Raw genomic sequence first — 14,748 nt, forward strand, 5'->3', positions numbered from 1 at the left:
GGGTATGTTTCTTTTAAATGGGTTTTACTAGTTAAATAGATAAAAAAATCAATTATCTTGATGATCTTATTGTATAGTTGTGAATTTTGATAGATATTGAGTACATTGTGATCTAAGGGAAAGAAAACATAAACGTGTGGTACAATTCTTGAGATTGACATGAAGAAGATAAAAAGAATCATGAATTACAATTATGTTGGAATGGAATCATGAATTCCAATTCTGTTGGAATGGAATCATGAATTCCAATTTTGTTGGAATCTAAACTACAATTTGGTTTTGTTTTGACAGAAGTTGATGCTTGAAGTACGGACCACGAAATTTGAACGCCTCTTAGCAACATTATTCTTTTAGAATAAATTAGTGTATTTGTTAGATTTTGATGTTTTTTTTCCCGATTTGAAAGTTTTTTGGTTTTATTCTTTAACAATAAATGTAATTCTTAGTAACTGTTACATGTATTCTATAAGAATTAATATAATTTTTGTTTTAATTATTCATTTGCTGGTTCGAGAATTTGTTATTCTACAAGAAAAATACGTTCAAGAATATTTTTATTATTTTATTGTTCAAGAATTTTTTTATTTTTGAATATATTCAAACATATTCTGTCAGAATGTCTGAATTAAAAACCTAATAATTCATAAAAACAGATTTTTAAAATTAATAGAATCTATGATCCCTTAAAATATGCAAACTTCCTTTATTAAATCTATATTAATAGACTAAAATACCCTTCTAGTTAAATTAGATGATATTTTTCGATTATTTATAATTCAATAATATTTATTAATCACTTTCTTAAAATAAGTAAAATGATTGGCCCATCTTTATACATACAATAACACAATAATTAGTTTGAATAAAATAACCTAGGCCTATATATATATATATATATATATATATATATATATATATATATATATATATATATATATATATATATATATATATATATGAGATTTGGTGTAATGTTTTACCTATGATTTATTGTTAGGGAAGTCTTGGAAATATGACTGAGGAGTTACTCATGTCGAGTACAAAAATACATATTATTTCATGATAGGTAGTGTTTGGGGTGGTTCTAACACCATCAAATCTACGTGTTTTTCTATCATATGATAATGGGGACGAAAGAACTCTTCTATCACGAACTTATCTTAAAGTGAGACATTGGAGATTCATAGGGTTGGTATTGCTTCGGCTTGATGATCTTATAGATAATTTATTTGGAGATATGATGTTTTCAAAGATAGATCTTCAAATTTTCTAATTTTTAAGACACAACAAGTTGTGGGACATGAGAAACAACTATATAAACGAAGTTTCGCATATTCTATAAGACAACAAGTTGTATGTCGGCCTAACAAATTGCAATCTCTTTACTAATAGATTTTTATTAGTATTTATTTATTTTGTAAGTTGTGACTTCCACATGGATCAAGTTGATCATGAAAAGTTGGAGACCATCTCGAGTTGGACTGATTAAAAATATCCATCATGTCCGAAGATATCATGGATTGGTGTCATTTTTCCACATATTCCTCTTGTTGCTTGTATAAATGAGTGCTTGAAGCGAAATCTGATTTAGTGGATTGACGAAGCTAAAAAGAGTTTTATCTCATTAAATCAAAGATGTCAGCTGCTTATATTTTTTACTTCCATATTTTAAGAAGATAGTTAAATTATAATATGATGGTTTAGATGTGGGTTTGTTAAAGTCCTTAATCAATGTGGAAATGCGGTTTCATTTTAGAGTGATATTTAAATGAAGCCAAACAAAATATTTCCACTTACGATGAAGAGATTTATACCATCATTTGGGCTCTCGAGCATCCGAATCACAATTTTCTACCTAATGAGTTTTTTTTTTCTTTTTAAAAACACAATACATGCAAGTGTGTAAATGTTAACATAAACTCAATCGTTGTCATCCAAAATGGGTTGGGTTCTCTAAACATATTATTTTCCCTCAAAATAAAGTTGGAAACTGTGTAAAGTTCTTGATGGTTTAAACAGAATGAACGTTTGTTTATGTCTATAGATGATACATTGCTGCGAGTTGATCAAGTAATCAAAGATTATTATGACAAATATTTATAACTTCGGTTTGGCATTAAGAAGTTGTTTAAAGGTTACCACTGGTGATTTCTAACAGCATAAAGGTTTTCTTTTCAAAGATAACCGATTATACATTCCTCGATACACTTTACAAGAAAAAATTATTCGAGAGATATACAAAGGAGTGGTTGCTATTTATTTTGGGATAAATAAGATACTAGAAACCCTTCAATAAAAATATTTTGGTTTAAAATGGGAAAATACATTATGAAACTCATCAAGTGTGGTGTCACGTGTCATGAAGATAAAAGTCATGGTCAAAAGATAGGTCCGTACACCCTCTTCATATTCTAAATTCTCCATGGAAATATGCTAACATGATTTTTGTTCTTAGGTTGCATCGTAGGCAAAGAAACAAAGATTCTATCATGGTGATTGTTGTATGATTCTTTTAATTGGTTCACCTTGTTCCTTGTAATGATATAAACAAACCAAACGTTCATCGAATGAACTGTTCATGAAGCATTCAACTTGAAGTTCATTTATATTTGTTTATTTAATAAATGAACGAACATAAACACAAATTATTGTTCGTTTAGTTAAACGATCGAACATGAACAATGATCACGTTCATCAAATTATGTTTGTGAACGTTCATTTAATTTTCTTTTATGTTCATATATGTTCAAATGTGATTGATTAAATTATTATATTAAATATTAATTTATGATTTTGTATGTTCAACTATGTTTGTTCATCTCTGTTCGTTTATGTTCGTTTGTTTATGTCCGTTTAGCATATTTACGAACATTAACAATATAATTTGTTAAACGAACGAACATGAACAAGAAAACTAGTTTGTTTATATGTTCTTGTTCATTTATTTGTTCAACTAAATTAACTAAAAGAACATGAAGAAGCCCTCGTTCTTGTTCTTTCGGTTCGTTTACTACCTAATTCCTTGTAATAAAAACATGGATACTTCTCATGCTACACATCTTTATTCCACAGAAATTTCAAGGCTTCATGGAGTTCTGAATGCCACTACCACAAATTGTGATTTAAAGTTCACGAGTCACTTTTGGCGAACAATTTGGATAAAAAAAATGACATTTTGTTAGAGTTAAACACTACATTATGTCCATAAATTCATAACTAGGTTGAGGTAATCAATAAGCAATCACAGAAGCTTTTGAGAACTACGATGAATTCGAATATAAAATAGTGACTTGGTTTTGGCACATGTTTAATTTGCTTACCACACACCTAGTTATACCACAAGTTGAATTGATTTTGAAGTTCTATACGATATGAATCCAATCACTGCGATTATCTTAACTCCTTTTAAATCTAACAACCACATGTAACACCCTTTTCCCAAATTGGATCAGTATATAAAGGACTCAATGGCTGGGTTTTTGAGGAAAACCATATGCCACCATGTGACATGAAGGGTGTCACAATGTGCATGACAATTAAAGATCGTGCATCAAGAATGGTAGTCACTGCGTGATGAATGGTCTATCACGACGTGACAGCAGCTGCAGCCTAAGCCCATGATTTCTTAGGGTTTTCTCCATATTTAAGCACCTTAACTTCAAGTTAGGGCAACCTTTTAACCCTATAACTTCTCCATTTCGAAAACCTTAGCCCCTTTGAGTATTCTTGGAATTGTTTGCCATTTGAAGTCTTATTTCTCATATTTTGGTGTGGAGCTTGAAGACCAAGTTCTTGCAGAGTGTTTTGGTGAAGAACTCAAGTGTTGATCTAGCAAAGGGACTTCATTTCTGGTCAATTATGATTAAAAAGATTCCATCTTAATCTTTCGTTTGCTTTATCTTGTAGTTTGATCATATATGTCCATTTTGATCCATGTGAGCTCGTGCTTTGGAGTTGAGTGAACTCCACCACCTTTTGAGCTAATTTTATCCACTAACAATCTTGTTAGACTAGGAAAGTTTGCATCTTGATCATGTTCTTGAAGCCATGCATGTTTTGTAAAGGTTTTATGTTATTAAGGACTTAGGGTTTAGGATCTTTTATTGGAGTGAGTTCCTAATGTATAAAGTTGGAAACTTTATCCATTAAGTCAATGTGAAAGAGTAGATCTGAAGATATTGACCTGAAATTTATGATGACTTATAGCCTAGAGAATTACTGTTATGGCTGATTGAAATCTTGATTGGTAATGTTATATGCAAGTTGTACATTTTAGAGTTGTATACAATTAGGATTGTATAGCCTTAGAATGATTTATTTATCCTTATTCCCTAATCCTTGTATGAATGTGGGCTTAGGGTAGAATCACTTGTTTGACAATCTATTTGATCTTGCATTATGTATAACTTATATGCACAAGGCAACCAACGGTGTTGATAGGGGTTCTAGCAGTGCAGAAGCGAGTGTGGAGAGTCCCAACGAGAGATTCTAGGAAATGTAGAATTATGCATATGGTTTTATGTATGCAAGCATGTGAGGGGGTAGCAGATGGTTGCGAAATGACACGAGAGTCTTCGAATAGTCCTTGGAACGAGTATGGATACGTGTGGAAGGTAGTGTTGGGCCCACACTAGTGAAAGCACAAAATCAATGCTTTAGTCAGAGAATGTTTCAGGATTACCGAGGAACATGTAGGTGGGTATGTATAGTATGGGTTTGCTATGCATTTTTTATGTGCTTTCATTATCTTTTAGATTTGGGATGAAGATCTTCATGTTGGATTAATGTCTAAGTCCATAACTATATTTGGTATGTACTTGAACCGATTGGCATGGTCCATTTGGGTTGCATGACATCATGCATTTGGATAGACTAAAGTGGGAGAAATAACACTTAAGGTTTAATAATATATTATAAGTTCTAATATATTAATAAGATTATTTAATTAGTATTGATCAAGAATTAATTTGGAATTAATTAAGTGATCAAAAGGAGACTAATTAAATATATGGGTTGATTGTGTAAATCATCCATACTTGTATAGTGGGCTAATGCTCCATGGATTATCAAGTTGGGCTAAAACCCATAGGATGCTCCATGGTGTTTTTGTACCCATGGATCATGGAAATGAAAGGCCATGACAATTACGGTTTACATGGTGTAACCCTAATTGTGACAAACTATATAAGCATCTTATTCTTGAGAAAATTGAACAATGAGAGAACTATGTGTGTATGGTGAGGGCTAGCCGATTTCATGAAGTGGTTCATTTCTCTCTAAGTTATTCCAAGTGTATTTGATGTTGTGTGAACCATTTGAGGTGTCACACTTGGGGCACTCGGATCTTAAGCATCAAGGAATCAAGCTACATAAAAAAGGTATGTATTCTAACTTGTTTTATTACCCAAGTATCAAAGATTGTATGCTAGATAGGGTAATACCTTGGAATATTCATATTTGCATGTATAATAGAGAAAACATAGATCCAAGGTATTTAGGGTTTCATGTACACTTAGGAGTGTTAGAATGCTCAAAACCCAACAGTGGTATCAGAGTTTAGGCTTGTTTTCATACTTGATGCAAACTTGTTTTTTCAAAGCTAAAACTGTCCAGACCATAAAACTCGACGAGTTTATGCAAAAAAACTCGACGAGTTCATCATTTTGGGCATGAACTCGACGACTTCCTCAAGGAACTCGACGAATTTTGGGTGCCGACAACTTGTTGTTTGATGTTTTTGGCTGGAATTGGACTAGGAACATTACCCTAAGCTGTTTTTGAACTTGTAAACCTGTTTTGATGTGGTAATGTTCATGCTAATCCAATTTCAAATATAATTGTCAATAGATTCATGTTTTGTATTAGTTTAAGGATTAGGCCAATAATTTCTCTTACAACTAAGTTATATAAGATTTTTGTTGAGTTTTTCAATATTGTTTTGATACACTATTGATATTGTTTTAGCGCATTGCTATGAGTTAGTAATATAAAGTACATAACATGTTAGTTGTGCTTTATTTTAGTTTTTTGAAGTTGTGATTTAATTGAGTTTTGTGTTCAGGTCATGAGTCATTCATTGTTCTACGTCATGAGTAATTCATTGTGAAGTAGATATCGAGACCATGCACCTTAATAGGTTGATTCTTTTCTTCCTATTGTGGGAGTTATTTAAGAAATGTTGGATTTATTCTTTTTATCATGGAAGTTTATCTAAATACCTTTATAAAATGGGATTTTCCTTTATATTTTGGGAGTTGCTACGAGGTGGATCGTAAGTGAATGACCTTATATATAAGCTTTTGAATCCATAATAAAACACTTAGCATTCATAAGACTTCATGCTAAACTATGGTTGTGATGTAGTATTGTACACATTGCAAAATCTTATGGGTTTTGTTTTAACATATTTTGTACACATTATATGTCATGACTTTTATATCAACCATGGTTTTTTAAATGCTTGAAAAATATTAGGGTGTAACAAGAAACAACATTACATGTACCTCCTCAACTAACTTTCTAGTCGACAAAATTTTAATTAATTATTGTACATCTATCGTATGCTATGAGAATGATAAAGAAAATATGTTGTTTGATAATATAAGTACGTTCAATATTACATAACTATTGTCATTAACACACATTCTCACTAATTAAATCGTCTATAAAGTTATTATACACTTATTATTATTATTCTTATTTCTGTCAGAATTTTTATTGGATCGTATTATGTCAGAATGAAAATGAGTGAAAAACGATGTGTGGGAACAAAAATAATAATAATTAACGAGAATGCATGAAAATGACGATATTTTTTGTAAGGTTGAACGTATTCGCATTGCTAAACAACTTATTCTTTTAGTAATTCTCATAGAATATGATAGATACAATAATTAGTTTGAATAGAATAAACTAAGCCTATATATATATATATATATATATATATATATATATATATATATATATATATATATATATATATATATATATATTCTCCTAACATTTTTAACTTTTATGCTTTATATCTTGCAAAATGTTCTTTTCATCCTTTCAAAATGATATTTTCAAATATATATATATATATATATATATATATATATATATATATATATATATATATATATATATATATATTTACTATCTTATAAAACAAATCCCACTATTTCTAAAAATAGATTGAATAAAATAATAATATTTTTTAAGACGTCCAAATCATTAAGCTAATTGTACAACTAATCACTAATAAAATAATATTAAAATTTAAACAAACTCCTATAAATCTTCTTTTCCAAGGTTTTGACCATATCTTTTTTCATCCAAATAAAATACTCAACACCCTATAATTTGATCATTTCATGAATTTTCTTTATTTTTAATATGACATGTTTCCTAAAACAAACTAATGATTGAATTGAAAATAATCATTCTCCATCGAAAAGAAATTAATTGTCGAAACAAACTATTTGTCGCCCGCCGTTTTGCGCGGGTAAACGGCTAGTATATATATATATATATATATATATATATATATATATATATATATATATATATATATATATATATATATATATATATATATATATATATATATATATATATATATATACTTCTAAACTTTCTAAAAGGATTACCTTCGCTCCTTTATTTATACTTTGTAAAATTATGCTTTCTACCTTTACGTTTTATAATGTATCATTTTGCTCCTATCAACGTTGAACATTTTAAAATGACATTTACGTCTTCTTCAATTTCTAAACTTTCGTGTTTACCCGTATATATAATTTGATTTTTGTATCCGCCGCCACTTTCTACCCCTCTACTTTATACAATGGCATTTTCCACCCACTTTACCTTTTTAAATGTAGTTTTTAACCCCCCGGGTAGTAAACAGTTACCAGCGCTCAATTTTATAAAATGTTACTTTGACGCCCTTTGATTTTGAACTTTGTAAAGTTCGTTAACTTAAAAAAACTATTTTATTATGTGCTTATTTTTATGAATGTATTGGTATAAATTCGAGGCGATCAATGTTTCGACGTAAATTTAGGACTTTTGTTTGTTAATTTAAAAAAAAAAAATCATATCAGTAGAAATTTTAGTTTCTTTATGTTTCAACATAATCTTTGTGTACGTTTCTATACTTATTTTTATGTACGTTTGTACGTATAAGTTGGATTATATACGATACATTTTCATTCGACAATATAAAACGAAGTTGTCATATATATCTTTACACTCTTCATCGAATTACTTTTTAATATGTGGCTTTTACGTCCTCCCCTCCCTCTTGACGTTGCTATTTAGTAATTTTGGTCTTTAATTTTGTGAACTCCTTCAAGTTTTGTCTTTTACTTTTTAAAATTACACTTTCACCACTTAATTTTGAACTTTCTAAAATGTCACGTTCATCATTCTTAACTTTGAAGTTTCTAAAATATCATTTTCGCCCCTCCGTTTTCTAAAATTTCATATATACCCCTTGTAGCATACATAATCAGATTCTCCTATGTGTTGGTTTAGATTCGAGATGGTAAACACTTCGACTTATATTTAGAACTTTCATTCGTTAATTTAAAAGTAAAACGTACATGCTTTTTTATGTACGTGTCAGTATCAATTCAAGTTTGTCTACGTTTTGACGTAATTTTTTTGTTTTCACTTTGAGGCTTACTTGGCGTCGGTCCATGACTTTTATGCTTTGCCAACATAAATTATCCTAAATTTCTATGCATGGATTTGGTGTATGACCCTTGTGGTTGGATAACTTACATCCTTATAAATTTCTACTGCTCCTTAAAGAGTTTTCCTTTTTAAGTCAATTATTGTCGCATCAATACAGAACGGACAAAATTCTAGTTAAAACTAAATATCGTTTTTTTTACAAAACAGTAGTGTTGTTTTCAAATTAAATATCTTTAAAATCTTGTAACCTTCATTGGTTATATAGATTGATTATCTACAAGGTAATATAGGAACAAAAGTTTTAAGGATGTGGTAACAAAATATAGAACTATATAAGCATTTTCTACGTATGGATATTTCATAGAGTTGGTAGATATATAAGCTTCAATGCGATAGTTGTACGTGCAACCTTATACCAAAGAAAGTAATTTAGCGGATAAGACGAATTAACTAACCATTTGCTTTGTAAGTGCTTGATTTACTTGACTCGTATTTCATGTGGCTAGAGCAAGATGCCTGCAAGAGTAGCATAAGCCTTGTGCATTAATTTACTGGTCATATCTTGTATGCTTCGTTGAGAAAATAAAAAAAAAAAAAGTGAAAATAAGGGAATCATTCTTAATCAATAATTTTTTTTCATAAAACCCTCAATCGTATCGGCGGAAAGTATTAAATGTGTGTTTTCAAACAAAACATGTATCATTAAACTGTGCGAATAATTACCTTAATATATAAAAGACGTAATATTTTTAGTTTTTTTAAATAGCTATTTTTATCGAAAAATGATTTTAAATATATCAAATTTTATAACTTTTTTATTTTCTCTAAATAGTCATCCATATTGACATAGTTTTAAGATAAAGTATGTTTTTATAGTTTCAGCTCTCGATATTAATAAGTGAATAAAAGTGCATTATGTTTTATTACAATACATTTGTTATTTACTTATGAATAGAAATTATGTTTAACTTTTTTTACAGTTTAAGTATTAGTCATATATGAATACAACATGTAATAAACTTTTTACAGTTTACATCAGCTTTTGTCAAATGTTATATTCATATATGAATAATATGTGTATTACTTCTTTTCACAAGTTGTCAGAATTTTATTATAATTCTTTTGTTATTCATATATGAGTAAACAATTCGAATTTTCAAAACATTTTGTCTTTTATTAAAATACTATTTATTCATATATGAATAACAAACGAACTATAACAAAAATCTGATAAATATTTTATTCGTATATAAATATAAGATTTGACTAGAGTCAGTATATGTTTTATTCATATATGAATATAACATGTAACAAAAGATGATGTAAAATATAGATTTTAAGTATAAAACTTTATTATATGTTATATTCATATATCAGTGACACTTAAACTGTAAAAAAATATTAAACATACATTTTATTAATAAGTGAATAATAAATATAATGTAATAAATTATTGATGTATTTTTATTCATTTATGAATAACGAGAATTGAAACTATAAAAAAAATATTTTATCTTAAAACTATATCAACATAGATGTCTATTTACAGTGAATAAAATACTATGAATATCAAACATATTTAAAATAATTTTTGGATAAAAATAAATTCTTAAAAATTAAAAAAAAATAAAAATAAAATAAAAATAAAAAAACGTTATTTTTTAATATATTAAGGTAATGATTATGATAGTTTAATAAAACATGTTTGGTTTTAAAACACACTTGTATCATTGCCCATTTTTATCGGTACCCCTAAATATTTTGTGGATTCTCTACCTTTTTTTTCAAGTATATATATATATATATATATATATATATATATATATATATATATATATATATATATATAATGAGTATGTTCAAATATGACAAGAATTTTATAGGTAGCCCATCATTTGGGATGTACTATTCTAAAATGCAAAATAACTAAAACTTTTTGAAATTAAAGACTGAAATTGAATGGTTTTTCAACCAAAATATCCAAACCTATATATATATATATATATATATATATATATATATATATATATATATATATATATATATAGGAATGAGTTCTATGGAAAACAAATAACTAGGGTAACATCTACTGGAACCAATAATCAAATGACACGTGTCCATTTCTTTCTTCACAAGTAATGTATTGTGGAAGTTATTGTAGAAGTGATGTGTTGTCATGTTTTCATTGGTTCAAATATGTGTTGCCCTAATGATTCATTTTCCATATAACTCTTCCCTATATATATATATATATATATATATATATATATATATATATATATATATATATATAAAAGGTTAGGTTATATTGTTCTAACTATCTATTGTGTGTATGTAGGATTGATTCTAGACCAATCATTTTAGTTATTTTAAAAAAGTAATTAATGCATATTAGATGTTAAAGATATAATGAACAATAATTAGAACTTCAGCAGTTAATATACATTAATTATTTTTTTAAAATAATTAAAATGATTGGACGAGAATGAATCCTACAAGCACACAATAGATAATAAAAACATTTGAACCTAACACTCTCTTTCTCTCTCTCTCTCTCTCTCTCTCTCTCTCTCTCTCTATATATATATATATATATATATATATATATATATATATATATATATATATATAACATCAATTATAAATTACTGATATAATAACTTGTTAAGATAAAAAAAAAGTCTAAAAACAAAAAATAGGCAACGAATAATTGTCGATATTAGAATTTTTTTTTAATAGTAAACATACGTCATATTTTAATAGTAAATATTTAATAAATATTATCATTAAACAATATTAATTAAATATATACAAATATGACAATACATTGTCTTATATATTGTCTCAAAGAAATAAATTATTATATATAATTGGAAAACAATATATTACAATACGCTATTTAGAAATAAATATGTTTATAAAATATTCTTAAAACTATTTTATATTACCAACATAAACTCAAAAAATAACATCGGTCAACATATATATATATATATATATATATATATATATATATATATATATATATATATATATATATATATATATATATATATATATATATATATATATATAGAGAGAGAGAGAGAGAGAGAACGGTTCACTTGATATTAAAAAAAATTGAGATCTTAAAATTCAACATCGGTCACATATTTACCATTTGTCTCTCTCGCGTTTTCAGTGCACAGACAACAACGGAGTATACCTAATCATAAATAATTATATGGCAGAGAAATATAATCTTATATGATTATGCATGTTATATGTATATACTTAATTATAAATGTTTATACACATGTCTTTGTTCACTAATTGAGTAATCATATATGATTATAACAGTTGATGGCAGTAGAGGTGGTGACGACGGTGGCGATGATATATATAGGACGAAGGTGGCGGTAATGGGGTCGTTTAGTGACATAGGTGGTGGTAGTGTCGGTGACGGTGGCGGTTGTGGTGGCGGGGAAAGTGGCGAAGGTGAAAGGAACGAGTGATGCTACATAATCATTTATGATTATAACTGGCCCACTGAGCCGTTACGATGAAGGTTTAGAGCCACAGATGTGAATTATATATGTATGTATGTGATAACTTACCGAAAATAAGCATTCTGACGAAGGTACCCACAAGTTAGCACTAGCTGTATCGAAGATCACATTAAATTTCTGAGGTGGGGTTCCAATGCCGATCTCACCAAAGTATTGAGCATTCATATAGTTGTTTAGTGCTATGATATCAGATTTCGTGGAATCACGAAGGTTATTTGAACTCTTTGTGTACTTCCTATCAGACGCGTTTAAAGTGACGTCTGAGCTGGTTTCACTAAATTTCACTCTCTTTAGTTTTATCCTAACAAGCTCATCCACTGATGTGGTAGATACCGGAGTATAGACAAGAGTTGACAATGATAGTAAAATTGCTAGAGTTTTCAACTTCCTTCCCATGTTGACCTACATGTTAATTCACCATTAAGATCTAGTTAGTCATATGTCAGCAAGTATATACAAAAGTTATTTAATTATTAGCTACTAAGATACCATGAATCTATATTAGGAAAACTAAACCTTAGGAATATAAGAGCAAATAAACTTGGTCGTTACAAAATCCAGGTGTCATACAACATAAACTTATTAGATATTAACAAATAACGTCAAAATCTGTGTTATCAAATGTGAGATCATTTTTTTGCTTGGATGTTATTTATATTAACCTTAGTTAGGCATATAAGCTCATAAAAATCATTAATAGGAGTCACCTTGTTGGAACTCAAAACACATCTACCCAACATCTATTTCTTGATATTACTCAACTACGTTAACTCTTGAAAGGTTAGAAAAATAGAACAAAAAATAACTAGATTTGTGCCTAATCATGAGAACAATCAAAACCATAAAATACATAATGTTTAGAAAAGCATGTTGAATTGACTAAAGTGAGAAAAAGAAGATTGAATTTTGGAATCTTACTCGGCTCTTGAACATTACTATATTTAAACTCAAATTCATTGCATGCAACCTCAACAACTTTTATCATATATGGAGGAAAACACAAATATTAATAAAGTTTAAAGAGTTAACTAATTCTCAGAAGCTACGAAACTTGAAAACAGCATGAAATTATGGGTTCATACGTATGACATGATTATCGATGGGAAATATATGATAACACATGAAAAATACAAAATGAATGTTTATAAGGTTGACAACACACAATCTCTTTTAATTAGACAATACAACATTTTAAAGCACCAATTGTTTTGAATAGAGAAAAATTGTTGTGTACGGATCAGTTCCCTATAATAATAGAGTAAATTTCACAAATGGGTTGTGGTTTGAGATAATATAAACATGGTCACTACTTGGTTTTTTAGGTAAAATTGTAAAATTGGTACGTATGTTATGCAAAAAATCTAGATAAGGTCCAAAAGGTTTTTAACTTGTATGGAAAGTCCAAAATCAAATATTTTATGTGGTTTTAGTCCTAAAATTAAAAAACTCTCATGGTTTTAGTCCTTAAAAGACTTGAAATGACCATTTTGCCTTTTCCTTTTCTTTTTATTATTTCATATTTTGTTAATTAAATTGAAAAGAAAAACATTAGGCCCATTTATTCCATCTAGGGATGAAAATTTCACCCGACCCGGTGGGGAACCCGGTTGACTTGCCCCAATCGGGGACGGGTATTCCCCACTAAAACGGGTTCGGGTATGGGACCGAGGATCCCCATTATGCTAACACTGGGGATGGGGCCGGGGCTGGGTATAACAATCCCCAACCCGCTCCGCCTCCGTTTTGATGACTATATATATATATATATATATATATATATATATATATATATATATATATATATATATATATATCATTTATTAAATTTTGAATTAAGTCCACTAAAACGAATTGATCTATATTAGACCGTCAGAGAAAGAGTCCGTATATCAAATTATGTTCCCAATTCCAAGAGTTCGTCATTCGTCACTTCGTTCGACGATCTGTATACCAAATCATCACTTTTCGTTTTGGTGCTTGTTAAACTTTTTGATTGATGTAAACATAATCTGATTATGGCATCTAGTTTTGATCGCTTATTAAACTTAGTTTTTTTTGTGTAAGTTAGAGTTTATTATGTTGATAGATTGGGGATGGGCCGAGGATGGGCTTGGGAAAAGCCCAAAATACAAAGGGGAGGGGGATTTGATTCCCCGCATCCGTTGGGGGTGGGGATGACGATGGGGACGATGTTAGACACTCGGGGATGGGGACAGGGATGGTCAATCCCTCCCCAAACCCGCCCCATCCATCCATAATTTCATCCATCGTACCATATCTCTCTCTCTCTCTCTCACACACACACACACAATCTCTCTCTCTCTCTCTGACCTAACCCATATCTCTTTCATAGTCAAGATTTACCCCCCCCCCCCCCAATCCATTGTTAGGATCCCCTACTCTTCTCGGCGATCCAACCCCATTGTCGATCTTATGAGCATAACTCTGATGAAACCTCTTCCCCACCATCGTTTATGACAACCAACACCATTGTACCATTACGTGATTGCCAAACCAC

The 14,748-nt window shown here is 29.3% G+C and overlaps 1 protein-coding gene across 1 annotated transcript in view; it reads right to left on the reverse strand.

Moving 5' to 3' along the window:
• LOC145102170 (cyprosin-like) overlaps positions 1-13,200 on the reverse strand; it is a 33,977-nt gene extending 20,777 nt beyond the window's left edge. The window contains exons 1-3 of the mRNA XM_079039546.1: positions 13,149-13,200; positions 12,279-12,632; positions 9,138-9,198 (exon numbers count right to left, since the gene is read on the reverse strand). Coding sequence (XP_078895672.1) covers positions 9,138-9,198; positions 12,279-12,632; positions 13,149-13,187 — 454 coding nt within the window. The 5' untranslated portion in view covers positions 13,188-13,200. The remainder of the gene's footprint in view (positions 1-9,137; positions 9,199-12,278; positions 12,633-13,148) is intronic.
• Positions 13,201-14,748: the final 1,548 nt, after the last annotated feature.

Source organism: Lactuca serriola, chromosome 4 (assembly GCF_051521515.1).
Source record: "Lactuca serriola cultivar US96UC23 chromosome 4, Lser_US96UC23_V15, whole genome shotgun sequence".
Taxonomy (NCBI): Eukaryota; Viridiplantae; Streptophyta; class Magnoliopsida; order Asterales; family Asteraceae; genus Lactuca; species Lactuca serriola.